Raw genomic sequence first — 27,006 nt, 5'->3', positions numbered from 1 at the left:
ATTCTGTGTAAAATATAATAAAAGTTCGGTACAGCAAGTTCATTTGACCAGGCTCCTACATGGACCTTAAAAAAGCAAGAGCATACCACATGAGAAACCAGTAACCAAGCTTGAGGACTGCAAACTTTTCGGTCGTCTTAACGTGCCGTCCAGAAAAGGCACATATAATTCCGAACAAACGCTAAAACAAACAGCGATCTATTACACTTTAACGGAAAGTTTCAAATATCATTAAACTATTTCCTTTTTACACCATCTTTTACCATTATAAAGCAAGAGCACCTGCACTGACTCACCCCTCCTCAGCAAGACCAATGGCCAACTGAGGAAAGCGGTGCGAATCTGCAGGAAGTGACATCACTGACGTGGTTCAAAGGTCACATAGGGAAAATTAAAATGAATCAAATTAAATGCTCCCTCAAAAATTATATATAATATACATGGACAAACACATATTAAAATAAAACAACATCAATCAAAAGACATTGGTGGATTGGTGTTGCATTAATACACATTTTTAAAGACTCTGTTCCTGTTTCCATCTTTTTTTGTGTTATTGGGTTTTGTGTCCTTATTTATTTTTATTTCTTTGGTCTAGTGCAGCTGGTTCGATTGCTGTCACACCATTCAATGGGCTATTTTTCTCAACCCAAAATATGGTTGGGTAGGCGGCCTTCTACCGCCATCAATACAGTCATCCATTCACCATGGGCCTAGCTCAAACTCTCCATCAGGACCTCTGGTTGGCAAGCAGTGCATTCTGGGATATCTGGCTTCTGCAAGTCCACACAAGTCAGCTACCACATAATTCTTAATAAAACTGGCAGAGCAGAAACATTTAAGGTGATTTGATCTGTACTTGCCGAGATGCAAACTTGGAACAGTACTTGGGCTTTGACTAATGGCTATTTCACGTCCTGAAGAACAAAATTAAGAGAAGAATGCACATTGAGAAAGAGCTATGAATTACCTAAAACCTTAAATATTTCATTGGCTCACATATTTTAAACAGTCTTTACATACCTTTGCAAGCTAAATATTGTATCCTAATCTTTAAAATACCGGTTTCTCTTCAAACAACACGGCTGGTATCTGTCTCTTGTTTCATTTCTTGGAGCCTTTGAGCATATGAAGGACTAATGGAGTATGCCTCCGTTGGGGAGAGCTCCTCATGGCTGCAAAGCTGCCCTGGCAGAGAATGGATGTTCTATTAGCATAGATGAACCAAAGCCAAGTGTGCTAGGTCTGTATGACTCAGTGTGGTGGAGTCAGTCCAAATATGGCATCACTTAGATACTTCCAGAAGCTCCACAGTTGTAAATGTGCAATAAATGTGCACATGCAAAGCATATTTTTGTATGTGCCCATGATGCTACACACATTATTTATGCATGGAACTATGCATGCCCTACTTCTCTTTCTCCTGTTGACATGAGGATGGAATATGGGGTTTGACAGTGTGATTTCTGCAAAGAGTCCTCCAACCTAAACAGCCATGTAGGCTGTTCGGAGACTGATGTTTGTTAGTTTGCAAACACAGTCACGTTGTCTGAAGGCAAAGCAGAGGACTTTCACACAAAACACTGGAGAACAAGTCCGGTGTCAAACCTCTTTCTTTTGCTGTTGTTGTGAACACAAGGATATTACATAACTGATGACTGCACAACATTAACGACCTACTTATCACAACTATTTCCTAAGCATATGTCAAACTACCGTGTTATGCACATTTGCAATAAAGCATTTTTTAATATTTAGAACAAAAACAAATGTGCTACACTAGCCTCAATTTTGGTCCCGTTTGAACAAATGGCTCTGTGTATTGTATCTATTGTATGTATTGTGTCACAATTTGATGCAAATGCAAGGCGACATAGAGCGTGATGAGGCAAATAATTTAATAAATTTGCACAAGTGCAAGATGAAATAACAGATAAACACACTAAGCTAAGGGATAAATTATCAAAAGGAGAATCTCAGTGGAGAGAAAAAACTCCCTTTAACGGAAGAAAGCTCCAGCAGAACCAGGCTCAGGGTGGGCAGCCATCTGACTGGACCGGTTAGAGTGAGAGGAAAGGGGAGAGAGAAAAGAAAAGAGCAACTAAAGCAACAACAAAACATCGGCTTAGTAGATGAAAAATCAAACAAAGAATGGGAAGGGGCATAGTGTGAGAGTGAGTGGGGAGGATGAGAATCCAGGGTGAAACAAACAAAACCTAGTAGGCGGGAACCAGAGGAAATAGTTTAGTTATGTTGAGGCACAAAAACAACTCTGTTATCTTAATTGAAAAAAGATTGTGTTTTGGCTTAAATATGTCTTAAGTCTCTTATATATATATATATATATATATATATATATATATATATATATATATATATATATATTCTTTTACCATATTTGCTTGTAGTGTCTGATTTTTGTGGACTCTGGTCAGCTGTGTTTAATAGGTAAATCAAAGCAGACAAGCTTCAGGATTTTGTGAATAAAGTTATATGTATTTAGCATCAATTCAAAAGTTAAACTAATAATTATTCCGTCTGCCCATTTACATTAATATTTTAATTCCCAAAAAAGGTTCCATGTGACTTCTTGTTTGTTTTTTATTTGTTTTCTGTAACATGCCAGGAAATGGGGGCGGCTGTAGCTCAGTCCGTAAGGGAGTTGTCCATGGACAGTGGTTCGATTCCCAGTCCCGGCTATATGTCGAAGTGTCTCTGGGCAAGACACTGAACCCCCAACAGCCCATTCCCATCCCCAGCTAAGCAGTACTGGTCTAAACCCGGTAGAAATTGGGGAGGGTTGCATCGGGAAGGGCATCCGGCGTAAAAACTGTGCCAGATCAACATGCAGACACTGATTCGCTGTGGTGACCCTGAACTCACAGGATAAGCCAAAAGGACAAAAAAAAAATATGACAGGAAATCTTTACTCTAAATAAACACATCCAAATAAATGGTTCCGACAATACTAATTTTGATGCATAAGCGCTAAATGTGAAAAAATGAAGCATCCACTAGGCCAACTGAATTAATGCAATCAACATTGTATAATTCCTGTGGCGCCACCTTGTCCCTTTCTGAACCACACATTCTTTAGAATAAATAAATCACAATTATTCTGCAATATCTCATCCAGTAAATACTGATGTGGCCAGGCCTGCTCTTTCTATTTCTGACATCATATGAGTGTTGCGTCCCACGCAGTGAGCCCAGAGGCCAACTGAGATCCAGACTCGCAGTCAGTGTGACATAATAAGACTTAATGACTGCAGCCCACTCTTGACACTAGACAGGAATCACCAAGTCATGTTCTTGTTTTCATTTTATCAGCCTGCCCCGACCCTGTTCATCATGAATTCTGTCCATGTGTCCTTGTGTTTTGCCATGTGGATTCTACCCCTTCAGTGGCTGAAATGATACCTCTTTCTTTGGGCAAGATCGGGGGGGTATTCAGAGAAAATCCTACCTTCATGTGATAGATTTATGCCTTTCTGTGCAAACGGAAGTGTGGAAGTGCTGCTCATTGAGGTCAATATAAAGCCAGTGAGTCATCAGCCACAGAGCTCTGGGGGCCAAAAGTCCTCCCTGACAATCTGGATGAATCAACAGGAAAGAAGAGGATTCATTAATTCTCCAACTAATGTTATTGGATGACTTATGGCCTTGTTAGAGCTGTAATATTAAAATAGAATTAGCCCTTATTGGGTTTGGAATATGATTCAAGTAAACAACGCAATGGCATAAGTCATAAATAAGAGTTTCTTTATTTACTTTGCTCGGCCTCTTGTTTCCTGGACCACTGTTGGTTTATGATTATTAAGGGAGATAATGGTGTGATGATCGCTCAGGGAAACCTGTGCATCAGCAACACTGTCCTTATATCTACTCATAACAATAACATTAATCTGTCTGTGTCCTAAACTGTACAGAATTATAGGCAGAATTAATTTTACTGTCCATCCAAAATGTGTGTAAACAGTTAATTACTATGAAGTCACACGAACTTGCAGCTTACTACAACATACATTTAACTAATGCATCAAAATAAAATATGGCACATTCTGTTTTTTGGTAGTGATCTGTGAATCTGTTGCAGTGGTCCACTCACATGTTAAGGAGAAAAGGTTTGATGACAGAGTTTTCTGACAGACTGTCTATTTAAGGGCTACGGATACTGTATTAAGCAGTGTCATATAACCCTTATTTTGGTGACCTCAGTGGGGTGGAGAGGTTTCGCTAGACTACAGCACTTAAAACTCACTCGCAATAAACTTAACTCAGCAAAGTAAAAAAAACAAGATTCACTTTTTTGTAAACAGAACCTTCAGAATAGTGAAACAGGATTTGCATTAATCGCCCTAATAGAAACACATAAAGTTACAGATGTGGATGAAACATCTATGGTGGGTAACCATCAGGCAGTTTTGCATGAACTACTTTAACTTTAAATCCCATCATGCTTTGCAAAGCAAATTGTTAGTCTTCCACAGAGAATAAATAGGATCCAGTTTTGCATCACACTGTACTCAATGATATTTCACTAATAGAACATTACTTGTTGTTAACTGCTGAATTTCTTTGAATTTATTCAAAGTTGAAGTAACTCATACAAGTTGTGTCCATTTAACATGACCAGACAAACATAAGGTCACGGACACAACAAAACCAATTGTCTGAGTCTGTGCAGTGGTGACTCAGACTGTAAAACACTGTGCAATCACTTTGATGATTCCTGGGGCTGGTTCTGCCTCATCTGCCACTTTTTACATGGCTTCAGCTCCGAAGTGTGTGTATAAAAAAAAACAAAATGAGCAAAGCATCACCTCCAGAAGTTCCAGAAAGCCATTACAACGACGTTTACAACATTTGCTGTGAAAGTTCCACAAAGAAAAACACTCAAAAGATGAATTACAGTCTATACATCAACTTTTAAATGCAGCCAATCAATATAAGGTGGAAGATGCTGTGGAAGATAATCTGAAGCTGAAATAAATAACCATCATCATAAAAAGACACGTGTTTTTACTATGTACATTTAAAGTGGTTTTATAAATTTTGTCACAATATTTTGGTATTATTTGTTTATAATTCTTTTGGCATTAAAAATGGCAGATAAGTTGCATATTTAACATTTCTGACAATGAGAAATCATTTTAAAAACACACTATTAGCCTATTAACGTGCAGTTTATTATCCAGACAGTTTTAAAACCAAAATGTGCCATCATTTTTTAAAACCCAATATAAAAAGTCCACCCCAGGACATGTAATCACTCTATTATTCCAAAAAGAGATAATTAAAATGGAGACATAAATATAATAATATAATAAATAATAGATAAACAAAAGGATGGATTAACATGGATGTAAATGTGTAAATAAATGTGAGGATGACTAATTGTAGGAAGTCCATCTCCAGTCCTCTTTGCACATGTCTTACAGTAAGTTTACTGGATGAGTGTTGACTTGCGTCACCAGATAACAATAATAGATTTAGAAAGGATTTAGCGTAAGTGAGCACACTGTCAACAGTTGTCTGTGTTCTCTGAGAAGAAGGGCTTTTGATAAGAATACTTGATTCTCTATGTGTCACACAGCAATCCTCACTGTCATCATCTGACAAGAGCAACACATTTGCCTCATTAAAAGTATTCCCACAGGGCTGATTGTCAGTCATCTCGTGCTCTCAGTGAAGCTGACAGTGTGGGGAATTTAATAATGGGAATTGACACTTTCAAAGCATGATTCCCTATTCTCAAACCTACCCGCCAATCCACACCTCTCGCTGTCTGATTCCCTCTCTTCTTATTCTTGTTGAAGAAAGTCCTGGTAGGAACCTGGAAGTCTCAGGAGTTCAATTACTGACACGGCAGTAAGTAATCAGGCTCCCATTCAGCCCAGCAGCCTTTCATTCATGTACACCGTAGCAGAAATATGAGAACACAGGGCTGCTGAATGGGATAATGGTGAACAGATGATACACAAAGAAAGGATTGTACCCCTCACCTTGAGGCCGGTCACCTAAAAGTGTTTCTGATATTGATCAGAAACATGACATCATTTGTCTTATTTTTGATGTCGTTCTGGTTTGGTTACGTTCTTACTAAACTCACCCGAACGAGGTAAACAGCATTTTTGACAGTTGGAATCTTTAGTTGTGTTATTCTGCTGGACCCTATTGCACCTAGACTGTTCAAGGAAGCTTTACCCTTAATAGATACGTTTGTATTAGGTATCATCAATCTATCTTTAGAAACAGGATATGTACCACAGGTAGCTATAATTAAACCACTACTTAAAAAACCCTGTCGACCCAGCTGTTTTAGACAATTACAGACCAATATCTTATATCCCCTTTATTTCTAATATCCTTGAAAAAGTTAACAATTATGTGACCACCTGTAAAGGAATAATTTGTATGAAGACTTTCAGTCAGGATTTAGAGTTCATCATAGTGGTAAAAGTTAACGATCTTCTCTTGGCCTCAGATAATGGACTCATCTCTATACTTGTTCTGTTAGATCTTAGTGCTGCATTCGATACCATTGATTATAACATTTTATTACAGAGACTGGAACATGAAATTGGACTTAAAGGAACTGCACTAGGTTGGTTTATGATAGATTTCAATTTGTTCATGTTAATGATGAATCCTCCATGCACACAAAGGTTAGCTATGGAGTTCCACAAGGCTCTGTGTTAGGACCAATACTTTTTACTTTATATATGTCTCCTTTAGGCAACATTATTAGAAAACACTCCATAAATCTCCACTGCTATGCTGATGATACCCAGCTATATTTATCTATGGAACCAGATTAAAATAATCAGTTAATAAAGCTTCAAGCCTACAAGACATAAAGACCTTGATGTGTTAAATTGTGTAAAAAATTTCTTTCAAATCAGACAAAACTGAAGTCATAGTATTTGGGCCCAAAAATGTGAGAGATATGATGTCCAAACATATTGTTACTTATATTGGCATAAGTCTGGCCTCCAGTACTACTGCAAGGAACCTTGACGTTATTTTCGACGAGGATTTGTCTTTTAACTCACATATAAAACAAATCTCTAGAACAGCCTTCTTCCACCTATGGAAGCACCTAAGGAAGATTCAGGAAGCAGACACCCTCTCTACTTTTAGGTCTACGCTCAAAACCTTCCTCTTATAGTTATAGTTATGCTGCTATAGGCTTAGACTGCTGGGGGACCCACCCTCTAATGCACTGAGCTCCTTTCCTCCTCTCTTCTCTCTCTTCTCTATTCTTACCCCCCATTTATTTGTTACCACTGCATGACATTAACTCTGTGTGTTTTCTCCCGTAGTTGTCTTTCTTCTTCTCTGTCTCCCTCTCTATGTCCCTTTCTGCAGGTGTCCCCGGCTTTGAAGCTGTGTGTTTTCTAGCATGAAGCTACTGGTCCTACCAACCTGCCCAATGTTTTGTTGTTGCTTTTGTTGCTCTTTTTCTTTTCTCTCTTCACTTTCCACTCTCCCCAACTGGTCAAGACAGATGGCCGCCCACCCTGAGCCTGGTTCTGCTGGAGGTTTCTTCCGTTAAAGGGAGTTTTTCCTCTCCACTGTTGCCTTGAGTTTGCTCAAGGGGGAATTGTTGGGTTCTCACTATACATCTTTAGAGTCCTGACTTTATTCTGTAAAGTGCCTTGAGATGACTTTGTTGTGAATGGGCGCTATATAAATAAAGTTGAATTGAATTGAATTATTCCTTGTTACAAATAAATATAGAAACAATAATTGACATCTAGTATTCTGAACTGAGGTGTGATGGGGTTATCAAATGCTACACAATGTGCAGTAGAAAGCCATTAAAGGGCAACTTCTCCAGTTTTCAACTTCCTCTTTATGGCTCTAGTTTACATTTACACTTGTAAATGTACCTTAATTCTTTTAAACTTCCCTCTGTTTTCCCATATGAAAATATTTGTCTGCTTCTAGCTGAAAAACTTCTCCAGATGACATCAAGCAGCTTGACCATGATTACAAACTCCATAGTGTGAGCGACAAGATGACGTAATCTGAACTTAAAGTTCCTCTAATTGATGTCATCTGATGACATTTTTTCCGCTAGAAGTAGTGAGAGATTTTAATATAGGGAGGTCAGAGGGACACTTCATGACATTTATTTACATGCACTATCCAAACTAGAACCAAAAGAACAAAAATATCAGTGAAGGCATACTTTAAGCGAACCAAATACTTGAGGCAGTTTTAGGAAATGTATATGCAGGTATTTGAGTGGCAAAGTAGTACAAACTGTATATTGCTCAGTACACCAGTGGTTTCTTCCTTTTTCTTTTTCAGGATGCTCCGAATTTTATTTTCTGTATATCTGATGTTTGTTCTGATGCTTCTGATGAACTTTTACCTCTAATTTTCTTGCTTAGGGCGACTGTGGCGCAGGAAAGTAGAGCGGTTGTCCACCAATCTCACAGTTGTTGGTTCAATCTCTGGCTCCTCTGGTCACATGTCAAAGTGTCCTTGAGCAAGACACTGAACCCCAACTTAGTTGCTCCCGGTGAGTGTTGGCCAGCTGCATAGCAGCTCCCCCATCGGTGTATGAGTGTGTGTGTGATTGTGAGTGTGAATGGGTAAATAAGGAGCAGTGTAAAGTGCTTTGAGTGCCAATAGGTAGAAAACCGCTATATAAGTGCAGACCATTTACCATTTACTTTTGTCCCATAGACAGCTCTTTGGTCTTCATGTTAATTTGTCATTTTGAACAGCCAATGCAGTTGTCACTAGAAACAACTCAAAGGTAAAACAAAGACGGGTCATTTTAGTGATGAATTGTTAGAAAATGTCTGCACAGTAAAATGTGGGTGAATTGATTATAAAGATGCTATGTTCTATGCTGGAGGTTCATACATGTATAAATGATATACTATATTAAAAGATGAAATTCTAAACTTCCATGTATCTTTTAATATTACGCTTGATTCTTTTCTTTGTACAGCAAACAAAATTTGACTCGGCTTTGGGTTCTGATACTTTCAATGAAAGGGAATCAATGTCAGTAAAGACAAAAAAAAATTCAAATGTATTCAACAGAAAATGAAAAAGCATAAAACATAACAGACATTGTTTATGAGTCCATTGTCTGCCTGTGTATATTTTCTACCTACAGTAATACACCGCAGGCAGAGAGTCTGGTCCACCCACAGCATGAGACAAGAGGCTGAGTACAGTCATCCATCAGGGTTAAGGTAGACTGTGTGGTGGTGTTTATAGACCCAACACTGATCGAGAGCTCTCAGGAGCCCTGGCTCATAGACAAGCTTATCAAAGTGAGAAAGATGATCAAACATCTCACTGCTCCAAAGACCAATCTCCTGCTGATGGGATCAGTTAACTGAACACTCATTTTGTTTTCTCACTGATCTGGAATCTGTGCAGAGTGTTCCATTGTATAAATATAATTCATTTCATTCTCAGCCAAAGATAATTGCAGTTTGTCTTTTTAGCTTTTTACATAAAGCTCCTCTTTCTCCTTATACATGCCCTTTGCACCTAAGATGTCACTCACTCTTCCCAACTGTGCTGTCCTCTGACTTCTGCAGACTGTAGGCTGATGCTTGCACTGTAAGGTTACTTTAAGAGACAACATGGGTTAGGGTTGGGCACAAAAACTTCAGGGTGATGTTAACTTACAATGTAAAAGACATAAACACATACATTTTTACTATAGTAACCACATAGACCACTTTGGAAAACAATCACTATTAAAGAAAAAAATAAGTTTGCACTAGACTCGAACCCCAGTGTGCTGTGAAATAGTCCTGTGCCTTTTTGTACCATCACTCACTCTGTCCGCCTCCCTATGAGACATTTGCTCTAAATATACTATGGCATTGCTTTAAGTGTCAAATATTGATGTTTAAGGCTTTCCATTGCACTACACTGAAAGCTCGGAGTGTTGATCACAGACGCAAACGGGTACTTTAGGCGTCAGCATGTAACACAGAGGGGACTGGAATGGATGCTTTTTGATGCCTCTGGAATGAAACGGGGCTGGTTTTGATATGTGACAGTGAAAGTGATAACTATACTTCCCCCTTCTACCTCCTCCATATTCCACACTGTTCTCCTCCACAGTTAGAGCAGTTTGCCACAGTTTCCTTCAGTCACATCTTGGAAATCTTGTCTGCTGTCTTGGAGATGTTATCTCATGTGTTAACACCTAACAGCTGTAACATCTGAAAGACTTGGTCCTATTGCCAAATGTTCTATTGTGATCTTACTTGACATTTCTTTTTTTAAGTTCAGAGAGTACTGACTCTCTCTCAGCCCATTTCTCACCACAGTGCCCTTTCGATGTATTCTTTTCTCTTAGGGTATCATACTTGTAGATACTTTATCTCTCCTCTGCTCGTTAAGCTCCAGTACATCCTCTATGCATTCCTTTATCCTTCAGACCTCACTGTTACACAGTCATTTTCTCAAAAACTGCACTTGTAGCATCACCAACTCAGTTTTTGATTACAGTCATCAGTTACTCTAACTGGGTTCACTGTTGCAATTTTTCTCTCTCCCTGTTAAATCAAATTGGTTTATGCAGTCCTGTTTCCACCACTCTACTTTCTGAGATTCCATTTTTCCATAGTTTAGCTGTCCAACCAAGTCGGCCAAAGTCCTCATTTGTGAATTCAGAGTCAGAGCCACATTTCTCCCTGACTTAAAAATCCATATCCTCATTCATATCATCCCATTTTGATCCACTCACATCACAGTTTTGCCAAATGACCATACTTGTGACTTCGCAGCATCCCTCTGGCCAGTAATCCCAGGTCTTTCGGTGTATTGTTGCATGATATAAAGTATATCACATCATTTCATTTAGATGTTTTTTTTACATTATCTATTATAAACTGAAATTCCCTCATTTTGTGGTTGTTAGTACTCACAGTAAGTTAGTTCCAAGAGATATGCCTTATTTGCCTTTTCAGTGTAAAGAGATACAAACCTGACCCTAAAACTAATATAATAACTGTGCACATTCAGCTATACAAATGTTTATTTACCAAAAGAAGTAACAAAATAGCAGTAAAATATTAATATTACAAGTATTAGTACAAAATTAAAGGTTTGCATCCCCTTGAAAAATAAATTAACTTCATTAACTCAGTTTCTGATGAAGGAACATTTGTACTAACTGCATATCAATAAAAACAAATTTTCTCTTTTTTTTGCCATTTTAAAATAAGGGGATGCAAAGTTTTGCACCCAACTGTTCATTTTAACCTGAAATTTAGTGCACTAGTTTAGGAGACAGTATTTGTAAAATATGAAAAGTAGAGTTGTAACACTTATGACAGTTCTGACCATTTTTATTAACAATTACGTTTGTGGTGTTCACAGCGTACGTTCCAACCCTATTTCATAAAACAAATGCTTCTAAGCAACTAAACTGCAAACAGAATATAACAAGACAATATTTTAAACTTTATGTTTTGTGTGAATAAAATGTTCCATTTTGCTATGGAAATCAATTTGCAGAAGAGTGCTGTAGGGATGACTTTGTTTGTAGGCCAAACGAGAAGTTAGCGCCTCCCTGGTTCCCTCAACCAAAAGTCAACAAATCCTCATTATGCAGAAAACACAATACAGTTACAATAACTTTCCCAACAAAAATTAATTTGTGTTTGTGATATATCATTTTATTAGACAGAGATGAGGAAATAGGCCCAAAACAGCTACTGCACAATGGTGCATGAAAGTTTGGCTGAAATAGCTTCTAAATGGCTTATTGATCAGAGACTGAGAGGTCTAATTAATTTCCACTTCACTTAAAAGTGGGTCAGTATGTGCAGATGTACTTTAACTGCTCTATAAATGACTATGTACAGGGACATTGCTTCCATATACTAAGGCTCTAAGCATCGCTGGGCGCTCTCCCCATACAATTAGCCTCATAACGACAGCAGTTTCTCCGGGTGAATCATCCACTTTGTCTTCTGTGCTGTTGGATTTGCGATTAAGCAACTCTATTTGCAGTGATGCTGTTCTCTTATGCCCAAGATTAAAGTCGTTCATTTCACACTCTGTACATGAATCCATTCTTTGCTTTTCTCTCACCTACTCTCCTCTCACATGGTGATAATAAATTTCACACACACATTCACGCAGAATCTCTGATCACAAATGTTTGAAATTAAAGAGCAGGATATTGGCTCTGCTGCAGTTGCAACATGGAGAGCAGTTGGGATTTCATCCGTCCTGCCTGTCAGTCCTGAAGACACTTCCTACAAGGGCCTCATCAGCCCCCGCTGAGGGCAATTTAACATGTCCACCCCCAGCTGAGGTGAGGAACATCCCCAAGCATGCCCCTCCATTTCTCAGCCTCAGAGGCCGAACTGATCTCAGGGCAACTCTCTCTGCCCTACAAGCAGCATCCAGTATTCATCTTAGGCAGCTGCTGAGTTATAAGGCCGTGCGGACCTACAACCACATATTGATTCAGAACAGCCCAGAGTTGATTTTTTATTCCTAAAGTTTGACTATCTCTGCTTTTTCATCAATTACTCATTAATTTTCCATTATCTTTAAACAAGTTGAAGCTCTGATCGTGATTATGGTGATCAAACCAACCTTGGATTTCTTGTGGAGTATGTAGCCCTTACATCCCCAGTTTTTTCTGTTCTATATTTAATGTTGGTGTCTCTGCTTTTCCTTTGACGCTTCCAACAGAATGCTGAAGTCAGTCTGTGTAAGCTTCTTCGGAAACAAATCAACAGTACAGTACGTGGAAGATGGAGTTCAGGCACTAAAAAGACTTCAATAGCCTTTGATGTCAAAGAAAGGTATAAGGCAGACTTTGAGCACCAAAATAATCTCACGCATGTTAGGAGAAATGTCGAATTCATGCTTTGTGCTGCTCCGAAGATAAATATGAAATAATTTCAACACACACACTATACGTGACGTTTATTTGATCAGCAAAAAGCAAATTATGTCTGAGCTTTTATTTTGACACACACCTGCATGACATTCACACTACAGAGGCTTCTGAGGGAACTCCACATTGTCTAAAAACTTTATTTCTTCTTAAAAATGTCAGTACAATGTCACACTGACACTGTCATAAAAGTAGTATAATTATGTTTTTTTTCTAGGCTTCGCCTCACCTCCACTTTCTACTGCAGAAGATACAAATGTGCTGTTTGCTTCCTCTGGAGGAACAGATGCACTGTACAACATACAGTGGAATCAACGAAGTTTTACAAGATCATGTAAATTAGTTTCTTTATTTTTAGGTCATTCAAATTTAAAATTTCCCAGCATGCATTGTTTGAAGTAAGATCTTCATAGTCTTTTCTTTAATGTAGCTTAAACATAAGCCTTTAACATTCTGTATGTCTTCAATATTCAATATTAACATTACATTGATGCTAACTTTTATGAGGTTACACAAATCCTATGAAGGTTAGCAGTGGATTTAAATAAAACCACCAAGGGCAGCCTTAGATATTTTCTTTGTACTGATTGTACAGAATTACTTCACCAGCTGCAGCTGGAAGTTCTTCATCTCACATGAACAAAAGTACTGTCTGTCCAAATTAACGACTACATTGTTGAGTTAACATCTTGGTTTTCCTGAATTTGTTTTCTGAAGTTACATAAATGTGACCATTAATTGTCATAAAACTAAATTAAACTTATGTTTCAGCCTAAGTTCAGTTTTAATTCTTGTTCAATAAATACTATCGAGTGGACCATATACAAACAACCGCCAACTGTGAGATGTGTCTAAAAAGCTCTGTAGGAAGATTGTAAATTAATATTCTGTTAAGAGCTGCTTTTTTTTAATGTTACTTTGAGTTTTGGATAGTTTGTTATGCAAATTGCTCATTTAAATTCATCACTGTGTTAAATGAAAACTGATTTTACTTTCAAAACACACACTAGACGGTGCACTAAGAGCGACGCACTTTCCCACTACATGATACATTGAAGTAACCAGTGATGATGTGACATTAGTGCAATTGAATCCTCGGGGGCAGTACATAACAATTTACACATAATTGATTTCTATGATATTAAAAGCTTATTAAAAGTGAGCTGGAAAAAGGACAGTGTCTTTGAAAATGAATGGCAGAGCGAAGAAAAAGGGAAATGATGGAGGCTTTAGAGATTTAGCCACATGGTCTTGTTTTTAAATGTCCAGAGTTATTTTTTATATTAATGTGTACATCTCATATATCTATAGGATGCAGGGAAAACTAAATACTGTAATTGTGATTCCCAGAGAAGACTGAGGGGTTTATTAGGACAGAGTCTGTGTCATCTGAAGACAATCTTGTTAGCAGTGAGGTCCCTGGTTCATTTCACTTCAAGTGACTCAGGAGAAAAGGTCACTTACTAATGCATCTTCCTCCTCAGCAGCACCCTGGTTGAGTCATCGCTCTCTCCTGGGAACATTTATGAGATTAAGGATCCTACACTCCCACAGCACACTTACAAAAGCATTTTCTTACTTGTTTTGCTTGATTACACCTTTTCCTGGTGCAGTGTGGGTAGTTGACATTTTGCTCACTGTGGAAGTAGCTGACTTCACCTAATTATAAAGGTAGCATTAACCTGAGCAGAGGTCTAAACTGTCAGGATGAGTTAAAACAGCTGCACACTGGGTGGATGGTGAAGAAAGCCTTTAAGGGAAATAACCACGTTGCATTGATTTCAACTGCACAACATATGAACAAGCCAAGGAAACAAAAGGAACAAAGTGTACACAACAGTAACAACAGCTGCTTACAAAAAAAACAGCTTTATAGACATTGTTTAGTCTGCTCCCCTCTCGAAATGATTTCCATAATGAGACTCCCCTCACTAGAAAAATACAAAAGCCCCAAAACAGCTTATGTAAATTTAAAGCAGAAAGCACATTGGTGAGGTTAAGCCTTTGTAGAGAAGTCAGCAACTGCAGCCACAAAAGACCTGTTTGTTTCCTGTTTTAGACCACTGTCTTCCTTGAAAAGGTCATTTTCTAAATCAACTGTATTGTCCACAATCACCATACAGATACTAAAGCCAACTCTGAAGCTTTTAGGAAACACCCCACTGTACTTACTGTATGCTCCTGTTCGGCACTTCTTGTTATTGCAGCTGGTGAGTGGCAAATGTGCAACATTTAAGGTGGAATTATGGAGAATCTGAAGCCTGTGGACAATGTTCACAAGGTTCTTGGTTTTTGGGAGTGAAGAGACATTGGACAATAATGGCGGACTATGGCATCAATGAACATTTATGGCTACACCAAACGAACAAAAACTTTCATTTAAACAAAGTAATGTTTGTCATTCCTTAACACTGGTTTGTAGCAATGTTGGAGGTTTGGGTCACAAAACCTCGGTCTAAGGTTTGTGTCCACCATTATCCACCAGTGTCAAAACACAGATGTTGCTGTAGGGTCGCTGTTTCCCCACATTTAATTAGAATGTAAACAACCACTTTTTTTTTCCCTTTCGTTTTATCCCGTGAGTCCAGGGACGCACAGCGGATCATTGTCCGCATGTTGATTTAGCACAGTTTTTACGCCGGATGCCCTTCCTGACGCAACCCTCCCCAATTTCTACCGGGCTTGGACCGACACTGCACAGCTGGGGAGGGGAATGGGCTGTTACGGGTTCAGTGTCTTGCCCGGAGACACTTCGACATACAGCCAGGAGTGGGGATCGAACCACTGACCCTGTGGTCCGTGGAAAACTGCCTCACCCGCTATAGAACATGAACAACCACTGTCGGAGTGATATTTGAACAGGTCTCTGCTGCCTCACAGGTGACATTTCAGGGGCTTCTCCAGTGGGTCATATGAGAGTAGGGACGAGAGATGTTTATGTGCATTTAGGTTTGAGAATTCCGTTTTCTACCAATGAGTTACTCCAAGCTCTCAATCATATCATTGTTCAAATTAAACTATATACCAAAACCCTCGATTAACAAATCATCAAATATGAAGTACCGACGCCTGATGTTCTGGTCAGCTGATCTCATCTTACTACATTTATTCCGTGCCTCCAGGAATATGCAATGTTGCAATTGCAACAATTCAATCAACCAATCCCCCATGATTTCCGCATGAGCTTACAGTTTAAAAACATCCTAAAAATATTGCAACATGAGTGACAATTTTTCAGAAAAGCTGTCGGTACATCAGGCCTTTTAGGTTGTACCAATTGCAAATAGGTCCATAGAATTCTAGAAGGCCGGATCAGTGATCTTCGTGACTAAAGAAGCCAATTTAAATAGTCTGTTTTTACTAGTAATAGACTTTTTCCCTCACTATTTCAATAGATTTAAGAAAATAACAGATTTTAACATTTAATTTATTTATATTCCTTTTTTAAAGATATTTTGCAACACTATTATCTGCAATTGGAATTTGAGCACTGTTGAAGAAAGAAAACTAGAAAGGAGGTTGTTCAAAATTAAAGCTAATTTTTAAAGTTTATTAAAACTCCACTGAAAACATCGTGAAATAATAGTTTCATTATACAGGTGAAAATGAGTCCTTGTGTCCTTGACCTTGTGTCTCAATGAGACTAACCTGCATATTTGAAGACATAAAAAAAAACAATATAAATATGGTATAAATAAAGATCCCACATAATGCAAGTGACTTTTCATTCAAAACCAGCAACAAAATAGACCATGTTTTGAGACATATGTTGAGTCATTTCAAAGTTTTTTATTCAAAAGCTGTAAATTTTATTTTTTTTACAGTGCAAAAGGTCACAATTTGAACCCAATTAAAAGGAAGAAACATTTGAAAAACGAAATATGTTTAATAAAAAGGAATAGGATTATAATGGGAGCAAAAACATCCACTAGAGGAAAGAAAATCACATGGGAAAAGGAAACAAAAACCACCAGTTTAGAAAAGTTAGACATATGTCTCACAACAAACTCATCTGATGAAAGATGTTGAATACACAGCCGAGTTAGGAAAATAATATTAACATAACAAACATGAATGTCACAAATCACAAAACACAGTATAAAATGTAATTGTAATTTTGAACAATAACATGAATTATACCTCATTTTGATAAAATGACATGAAGAAGCAATAAGTTATTTGAAGGGTAAAATATATTGTGAACACTCACACAGTGCACAGTCATAAGAAAATAGCAGTAGAATATGACCATATATTTTTTTTTTACATATACATTTATTACAGTTTTGTTTTCCTTTAAATATACTAGAATAGTTTAGTAGCTATTGGGATGCACATTTGGGTAGATTTGAATTTTCTGAAGTCCTGAATGTTCTGTGCGAAATTTGTTTTCAAGCAGCAGCACCGTGGTTGGCAATTTCAACAGCAATGAGAGGAGTTACAGCACGAAGTGCTGCATTTTCTGAGTTCCTGTCCTAATCAGTGCTTCGATGACAAATACAAAAATAGAAATTTGAAAGGGCAGCAGACTTTCAAAGTGTTCTTTTCCTCTGTCCTGATGAGAAAGAAAGCCTGATCATTTATTGCTATGAAGAAGAAAAAAGAAATACAAACAATGGCACTTCTATATTATGCAAATAAACCATATATAGCATGTACTTGTCAATTTATCACTAACAGTAAAATTAGTCGCTGATTACAACGCGGTGGTTATCAAACGGCAATAAATGAAGAAAATGATAAACGTGGTAATGCTGAACTGAATACTTTTTGCCACTAGGGGGTAGAAGAACTGAACCACTTTGAAGAAACCTAACCCAGTGTTTTGATGGCGAACACAAAATTAGACACTAAACAACAATGGCATCCATTTGGAGTAGTGTTTTTGTCCACCTGAGGGATGTCTAAGCCCAATATTCACTTTTCGTTTTAGCTCTGCATAAAAAAAAAGGCTCTTTTGCTGCTTAGTGCTCTACTACTTTGACCAGTAAACCACTGACTTTGTTGGACGTCTTAACATGATATTTGAAGAGCTAAAAATTCATTTTTTCCTACAAAACAGTTATTAGTGGCTTAGGATATATGATATTTCTGAATTAGAAAGACACAATAAAGATAGTAGTGGAACTGAAGGGAAAACAAAGGAAAATGAAATGCAACAACTTAGCCACTTAGATAAAAAAGGAAACATCTCCAAAAATATGATCAAAGTCATTTTTGTCTTGTACTAAATGGCTGAAAGCTCTGATATTTGCATTCAGCGGATCTTTTTATCCACAGCAACACAGTCATATACAGGAGCAATCTGGGTTTCAGTGTCGCTCAACATGTAAACCAGAGGAGCTGGGGATTGAACTGCCAACATTGTGGTTGCTGGACAACTGACTTCTCACCCACAGCTACCACAGTTGTGATATCTTTAGAACAGTGGTAAATGATGAGTCACTTACTGGGTTTTCCTAAAACACATGATTAGCTCTCCTATGGGTATATGCACCCATATGATTTCAAACCTCTTTCATACTGCGAACACAGTGATAAAATAAATCTTGTTATCTAACTCTGGGGAGGACAGCAAACTGCATTTCCTAAACGGTGAAATGTTATATTAAATGAAAGGTTTCATGTCCAACAAAGTGTTTTGTGAAGAGGCGTCTCTGGACAGTAATGAGCTCATTCCTTTTAGTAGATAACGTTTCTACGAGGAACATGACTGAGTTTTCAATTGTACAAATGATACAAAAATAATTACAAAAACAGCATTATATCTTGTATGAGTGATTGTAATTAATGTGGGAATGCACCTTCATTCCAGCAAAACTATTCTGTCCTCCTTTAATGTTTAATGTTTAACTGAGCTACATGAGAATTGTTAGACCAAAAAAACCTAAAATAAAAAAATCAAAGTGCAACAACAACTGGTAGCCTCACCGATGATCAAAGGCATTCACGTTCTGGGATGCCTTCCCCCAGCGTGAAGGAAGCCCAGAACATCTCTACGTCTCTTGTTTCATGGTGCAGACCGACCACGAATAAATACTAAATCTGAGGAAAGGCGAAAAAGCTGTAGATCTTCTAACATCAGTGTGACCTGGCAGAAAACATCAGCTGTACAGAAAGACAGAACGAAGTGCACAGTAAGTATGTTTCAGTAATAAATGCATCCAATAAAAATCTTCCTGTAGTTTTGGCTTGCGAGTCAGTCTGACCTTTGAATGTTTTTAGCTTTCACATGAAGAAAATTGCATTTGCAAATGGGTGACAATAGGCTGCAGAGTGCTCTTTTCTCATGTACAATGCTGGATTAATATACCTGCTACCACATAATAAAAAACTGTAAATACAGTAAGAGAAATGCTAAAAGAAAGAGAGAGAGAGGCGGTGATTGTCTGGTGCTGCTAAGAAACCCTGGACATTTTTTGTTAGAATAGACTCAGGGTGTACATTGTTTTCATTGGTTGGACATGACTGTACTGTACATGCAGTACACTGTACATAGACACGTGGTGTATACACTCGGACACACAACCTAAACCCTCCTAAAGTTGACAGGCAACAAAACAAACACAAAGTTTGCAGTTTTCCTCATTTGCTGCTTGACTGTGAGCCCATATTTATCAAAGTTCCAAGAATTATGCAAAATTTTGAAGGTTTGTCAGACGTGCTGTGGAACATGCTCTCTGAATGTTATTCATGCACATCTTTTAAACTCCACTAGCTCACTTTTAAAAACAAACTTATCAAGGTTGGAAAAGCTGCTCCAAAAGCACATCCATCTGAACACTAACTACAGAACTTATCCTGGGCGAGTGGCTTTGTGCACCCTGGATAGATCAGTCTACTGTTGGGCCACACATAGATTTACTCTCCTCCATCTCTGTACTACATCCACCTGGGATCTGAAAATGTTATTCTGGAAGGGACCACGTCGAAAGATGTTTAATTTTAATTTTGTCGTAAAATGGAATTAATTTGATAAGTATGGGCTTTTCCGGGTCACTGGTGAGTCGCAGCATTTCTGTGGATGTTATAAAGGTCACATAAAATAGATGGAAATAAATTTTACATTACCATAACATAAGAGTTTCTCATTCTTTTTTGCTGTTTCACTCAACTTACTGATCATTTCAAACACAAAATAAATTGGCGCATCCAGCTTGGTTTTCTCGTGTCCCACAGTGTGCAACTAGTCCACTCAGGGAGTTTGCCTCACAACAAGCTTCAACCAGGAGATGAGAGTCTGACGAAAGATTCAGAGTAAGTGCATAGATCGGGAAAGCAGAAGCAACCTCTCCCACAAGAGATACGGACTCTTCTTTTTTCATTTTATTTTTACTTAAATACAAGAAGCAGCAAATGACAACAGGGGCCTGATGAGGACAGCATAGAACAACATACTGCAGACCAAACACACACACACACACAAATTGGGTTTAGCGCTGTACTCCAGTTATTTGGATTGGACGGTGAAGAACGTGGACGTCCAGTGGGTCTGCCACACGGCCGACTCCGCGTCATGTGACCTCAGCGAAGGCGATGTGATTCTGAAGCCGGGGGTAAAGGGAGAACAGAGAGCAGGAAAGCAAAATCAGAGCAATAGAAAGAAGAAATTCAGTTTGATCTATGAGGACATTTTTCAAATGATTTCAAGTTACACTCATTAAGGTGTTTTTTTCAAGTTTTCAGCCAAAAGTTTCTCACTATCTGAGAGTCAAGGAAAATTCCTTTAAACCTTCATCCTCATGGATGAATTATGACAACTTGAGGCAGAATCCATTTCCTAAATGGATTTTATTCTTCTAAAAGCCATGAAAACTTTTACAGAAAACTAACATATATGCTATATGTATTAATAAACTTTGTAAGATTTTTATGTTTAAACCTTTGGAAAAACCACCAATGTGGAGCTGTATAACCTGTCCTGTTTCAAAGACAACAAATACATGTCCTCCAAATACTCATGGTCTCTTTATTTTAACGGACTCCTATCCTGTCAGTCCTGTCATGTCAGCCTTCATGATTATATCACCACAAAGAGCTGCATGCCACATGTGTGTAAATGTAAAAACTATATATTCTCAGTGTGTGTGTGCAGTTTTGCTCATTATCTACACCCCTAATAAAAAGATGAGCAGTCCGTTGGAGCGGAGACTGTGGCTTTTGTTGATACTTGATACATCTCCGTGATGTGCAGAACAGTGTTGCCAATGACCTTTCAGACCCATCTGGACAAATTTTGTAAAAAATTGACTAGTAACCATTTCAGCAATTTTTGGCCTAACACGCATTTAGAGTAAAGTAACTGTAAGTAAATGCCCACCATGGTGACCACCATGAATGAAGGTTTAAGGTGATTTTCAGTGCAGAAACATTAGGAAGCCATATAGAAAAAAGAAGAAGTGCCATCTTTGTTACTGTGAATTGTACATATAGACACATTTAGAATGATACATGGGTGTTATTTTGAAAGCTGTCAGAGGTTTGCATAGCCTTTTACAATTTATAATTTCCCCAAATGGTAACATTGGAGATGTGGGATGCAAAGTTAGCATGATCCACAAAGTCACAGTGTTGCCCAGGTTGAATTTTCATTTTCCTTAGAGCTACAGTAGGGACCTCTAAAACATACATCACAGCAGTCCAGTCAATCACATACATTTCTGGACATATCTCAGTAAAAGTGTCACACAAGAACGGACCCAGACCTGCTTAGCACCCACTACAGCATTTAAAACAATGCCAGTAAGAATTCAGCAGCAGGCGGTCGTTGTTCATGGAGACTGGAAGCTTTGATTTCCTAATCCAGCCCCTGAGTGTGTTTGGCTTCGAGCAAGACAAGATGAGGCGGGAAGATGGAAACCCAGAGTGCATTTTTCTCTTCAGGCTCTTTGACACTGGTTGTTTATTGATAAGCTGAAGCAACAAATGTGACAGTAGGCTGCACTCACTGTACACACAGGTGATTCACTGGGTTTATGAGAATACCTACAGGGAAACTGAACTCCTGACATGTCAACCCGCAGTTACATTTCTTCCCAACTTCTTTGTGCACACACATACAGAAGAGAAGTGATGCTGGGGTGCGTGGGGTTGCCCCTGGATAATAGGCAGCTGATTCACAAAAGCCACATTCACACATACACTGGAATCCTGAAATTCTCTGGACTTCTTCTGGAGGGGGTGGATGTGTTGTGTATATTTTATACACATGTTTTATGATGAAGGACTCAACCAGCTCTGTATTTATCATCAGCAAGGACATCTTCACTCTTACTGAACACATCTGATCCCTGTGTATGTGATTCTCTCTCTCTCTCTCTCTCTCTCTCTCTCTCTCTCCAGATAGATATAGATATTCATGTTTATATCTCTCCCATATGCTGGTTTTCTCATCTTGTGTTTGTAATAAAACTAAGTTTCCTCCTGGGTGTTTTATTAGCCAGTGACTAATCCATAAAAATTTCTACAAAGCAGATTTAGTACAACAATCTGATCAAATCATTAGCTTTTTTTCACATATTTATCTTTCAGGGAGATCATAATTAGCCTATGGCGTCTTCCAGCTGGGTTTAGCATGCCGTAAAGACATAAAGTGATCTCATTCTCCTCCACCAAAGAAGAAGAATAACAAAAGTGCTAGGTTCATATTTGCTTCTCAAAGGTTCCTTCCTGCTCTGGCATTTTGTTCACTGTGGTTTGCTTAGCTTCCAGGCATCTTTAGGCTGAGCTATTTTTAGAGCAGGCAATTTTCCACCGAGCCTGTCGTAGCCGAGGTGAGAGTGTGAGATTTTCCGCTCTTTGTCAGACAATCGAGCTCAGGCTCTTTTAGCAGGAAACTGAATTGAAGCATCAAATAGAAGCTGTGTATTTATTACATTTCTCTGCTAAATGTGTAACTTGGTTGAGGAGGAGAAAGAAAACACAGCAAGCCAGAGTCAATACAAATACATTGTATTTATATCTTCAAAATTCAGCGCAAAGATTTCACTCAGTTGCAAAGAGCAAGCAGGAAAAAGCACTTCAACCAAATACACCAAATCATTTGGACAGACTCCGCTTCATGCTCCGTTTTGTTTGGCAGTGTGGAACGTGATGGCCAAATGTTTGAGCACAAACACATGTGAATGGTAAATACTACGTTACACCTTGCCCTTATTTTCTTTTTTGTAAAATTAAATAGGAAAACTCAAAAAATTTGAGCAGGCAAACGATTAGAAAGCCTTTGAAGAAAACTGATTTCCAGATTTATTAAACCACTTGGTTTGGATGTCAAACTTAATATGAAACTACCTGAAATGTTGGAATTAAAGCTGATCTTCTAGGAATATGACTGGAATTAAAAAAAAAAGCATAACCTGAATCAAACCATAAAGAAACTATGCAATAGTCTTTCATTGTGCAGACACTGGTCATATCTCATATTGACCAGTGCAATGCCCTGCAGGGCTACCAGCATGCACAAATCAAACTCACTACCTTAGATCTTAGGAATGTTTGGTTCTGAGGTTCCAAAATACAAAAGTGAATGCTAGACTGAAGTTACACAGTTTTTTTTCCATCATTTCTGTGGCCACAAATTTTTTGAGTGGGGTTGAAAGAATGCGTGACGAATAACTGGAGCCAATACTGGTGGGATTTTGAATGGGGTTTACCAGCACTTCCAACGTTTCCGAAAGCTAAAAAATATTAGAATGCAACATTTTTCAACTGCATGTGATGTCACATATATCACTGTTTATCCAATATTTGGTTTTGTCACAGCCTTTAAAAAAACAACGCAGTCAATACGTCACAGCTCGACAGAAGAGGCGAGTCCATAAGTGAGCTGCTGGGTCGCAGCAAGTTCAATCCTGTCTGAAATAGCAGCAGGACAGAAATGACGAATGATGTGAAAGTTGTTAGACAGCAGAGATTACAGCTGCGACTCGAGAGTAATGACTTTAGAAGACAGCCTTGGTGATTTTTACCGATGTGGACAAAATAGTGCTATTATGATTGACTCGATATGCCCCCAGCATTTCAGAGCAGAGAATACTGATTATGTTTCCATGATTTTGAAACCTACTTACATATACTTGGTAAGTTTTACAATCAGATTTGTCTGGATGATTAATAACACATTTACCTGTGGTGTGACAGACACACAACTTTATTTATTTCTGCTTTAGAGGGACTTTATATATTTTAAAAACCAAAAAGATGACAGGAAATTATGGAAAATCATTGGTTAATGACATGCAACAGCCTGAGCCTGTCCAGACGTGGACAGGTTTAATGGCCTCTGTGCATCCTTTTACATTTGTATTCTTATTAGTATTACAGTTTATTTTAGGCTCCCTTTGTGCTGTGTTTATTTCTCGTAAAAAGTGATTCTCACATTATCTGGTGGGGTGAAAGTCTCATATCGTCAAACAATTCAAGCCTTTTGTTGTTTTAATTTCAATCACAATGGGTTTATGGCTCACGAAATTCGAAAATCCACTATCTTAAAATGTTGAAACATATTCTTAAATCAAATCAAATCAATCAAAAAAGCACAAATTGCTGCATCAGAGTGAAGTAACATAGAGGAGATCCGCCTGTGGCACTGCTGAGGCGACCAGGTTGGTTTGATAGCAGCCAATTAAGCATAGTAATATCATGGTCATCAAACCAGTTAGTGGTAGTTTTAGCACCATGGGAAGTGCTACATCCCACCGGAAAAGAAAAATAGCATCTTCATACATCTTGTCAGCAGCCGGAAGAATAAAGGCTTCTGTAATCTCCTGGCAGATGCGGTGTTGACCAACACCAGCAGATCACATGGGCCCAAATAATCACAGAGTGTGGAAACTAGATTTCGAGCAACTTGGATTCTGCGTCTTGATTTCCAAAACCATAATGAAACACTTTCTGAGATACTAGATTGATTCCCACGCACTGTAATTACTGAAATTAGGGGGAAAAAAGATTGAAATATTTCAGATTAATTTCACTTTTTCACTTCTTCCTGTGTTAAGACTGTCCAAATGTGACAAATAGGAAAATGAATGAGTAACAAATGTATAAGCACAACTATAAGAGATTCATGTAAACTGTGGCAGATGTTTACAACAGGAAGCATGGGTAATTATTTCACCGCCTGACATTTTCTCTTTCAAAGGCAACCTGGACATCTGCTCTCAACCTGCCTCATCCCTTCACTGTTTGCTTCTTGACCTGATTTAATTTTAGAGATTCCATTGTTTTCCCTCTGATGTCTGAATTTGTTTTGGAGAATAAAATCTTATTGGAATTAAAGGAAATTTAGTACAAGACTCAATTTGATTTCTTAACTTAAAAAAAATAAGTGATACAGGCCCAAGTTATAATAATAAATCAGGAATATACTTATATTGCAAAAGTTATATTAGTAGATGAAAACAGTGTGGGCTATTAATAATATTTTTGTTCATCAATGTGAAAGTATTTCATATGGCAGACTCTTTTTTTCTCTCATGTTAAAGTGACTTACAAGTAAGGTACAAAACAAGCAACTATAGTGTAAATTGAGGAATTTTGTGGAATCAGCTAAAATTTCTTTTATATTTTGAAGTTAAAAACTTAAAAAAAATCTAGTTTTATCTTATAAAGTAGAGATTTTCTGACTTGAAGTCTTTCCAGTCAAAGGTTGAAGGTTAACTTATATTCTACTGTATAGCTGAGTATTTAAAACACACACACGTGAACTAAATTTAGAACAGGAAAAAATCTGTTTACAGACAGCGAATGAGCAGGTAACTAATGTGTCAAAACGTAGGTAACAATTTTTAAAGTGTAGCCTGCATAGTTACTATTCCAAATGCCTGTTTTACTCAAAACCCAGCAGGCACACAGCTCTCATGCAGTACCTGGTATTATCCAACATGATTTAGCATGAGGTTCAGTGCCTGGTGCTCTACATGCTGAGACTAGATGTCACAAAATTAACGAGTAAGACTTGTGTCTATTTTGGAATCAGATCACCTCAGTGGCACTTCAGCAGCAAAACTTCATTGTTCTGTGTTGTTCATTGTTGATGTTCACTAATTCATGTTCATTTTGCTGTCAGTTTTAAATTTTAAACACTTTCTGTGGGTTGATGTTTTGCTTTTTTTTTTTTTTTTGTCAGCTTTGGACACTTATGTAAGCCTGGTAATATTTCACGTAGAATAAAGCTTTTCAAAGGAAGCAGAGTGAGCACTTTTTGTAGGTGGCATTTTCTCCTGTGATGAAACATTTCATTTTGTGTTTTTGTTGCCTCATGCTGTTCTAAAGATCACCTCAAATGACAGCATGCGTCTTAGTAAAAAACAGATATGTCTCCTTCATTCTGTATCTTTCTTTTTCTCTATACTCATAATATAGGAACTTTAGCGTTTAACTGCCAAACACCTCTAGTGACATTATGAATTAGGACCAATCAAATGTTCATTACACTAATGTATCAGTAATGGTACTTTATTGTACGTCGTAAATCCAAAAGAAAGATGGGGGGGATGTATGGGTCAACAAACCCTGAGTGTAATAGGAGACTGCTGGTCATTTCCTATAGCTGAATTCTCCAGTTCTCTCAAAACCTGTATGGCAGACCAACATAGGAACGAAGCAAGCAGTTGTGTCCAAAGATTTGGCAGAGCTCACACTTAAAAGCTTGTTGCCTTTTTTTTCTGAGATGGCGAAACCAGTCGAGACCCCGCAGCAATCGCAGGAAGTCTAGGATGCGCTCCTTAATGTAGCAGGACTCTTCGTCTTCATCATCCGTCTCCTACAGCAACATTAATATTTTGGCACTTCAACACTAATGGGTGTTATGTCAGCATTGTTTCTTCTAGTATTTACTGCGTGTTTGCAGAATAGTTTTAAGACTTTGATAAAAAAAAAATCTAAAGACCTTTACTTCTTGTAATAGACTAATACGTGAAGGAAATTGGAGTAAAGACAGTAGCAGCAAAGTCCGTAGTTTCAGTATTTGTAGTACATCAGAGATTTAAACACTATGCAACCTAAGCTTACACTATAATCAACCCACTGTGCTGCACTGCTTTTCCTCTCCCAGCTGTTGTAACTTCTGCTACACTCGACCACACCAACTCTGC

The 27,006-nt window shown here is 38.1% G+C and overlaps 1 protein-coding gene across 3 annotated transcripts in view; it reads right to left on the bottom strand.

Moving 5' to 3' along the window:
* Positions 1-16,679: 16,679 nt before the first annotated feature.
* Positions 16,680-27,006, bottom strand: part of LOC137104878 (phospholipid phosphatase-related protein type 5-like) — a 109,470-nt gene continuing 99,143 nt past the window's right edge. For 2 of the 3 annotated variants that reach the window (XM_067486691.1, XM_067486692.1), the window contains one exon: positions 16,680-20,454. In XM_067486691.1, coding sequence (XP_067342792.1) covers positions 20,425-20,454 — 30 coding nt within the window. In that variant the 3' untranslated portion in view covers positions 16,680-20,424. The other variant, XM_067486694.1, reaches the window with a different exon arrangement.

The sequence above is a fragment of the Channa argus genome, chromosome 19 (assembly GCF_033026475.1).
Source record: "Channa argus isolate prfri chromosome 19, Channa argus male v1.0, whole genome shotgun sequence".
Taxonomy (NCBI): Eukaryota; Metazoa; Chordata; class Actinopteri; order Anabantiformes; family Channidae; genus Channa; species Channa argus.
The sequence above is the reverse complement of the archived record's forward strand: the minus strand, read 5'-3'. Positions and strand labels throughout refer to the sequence as shown.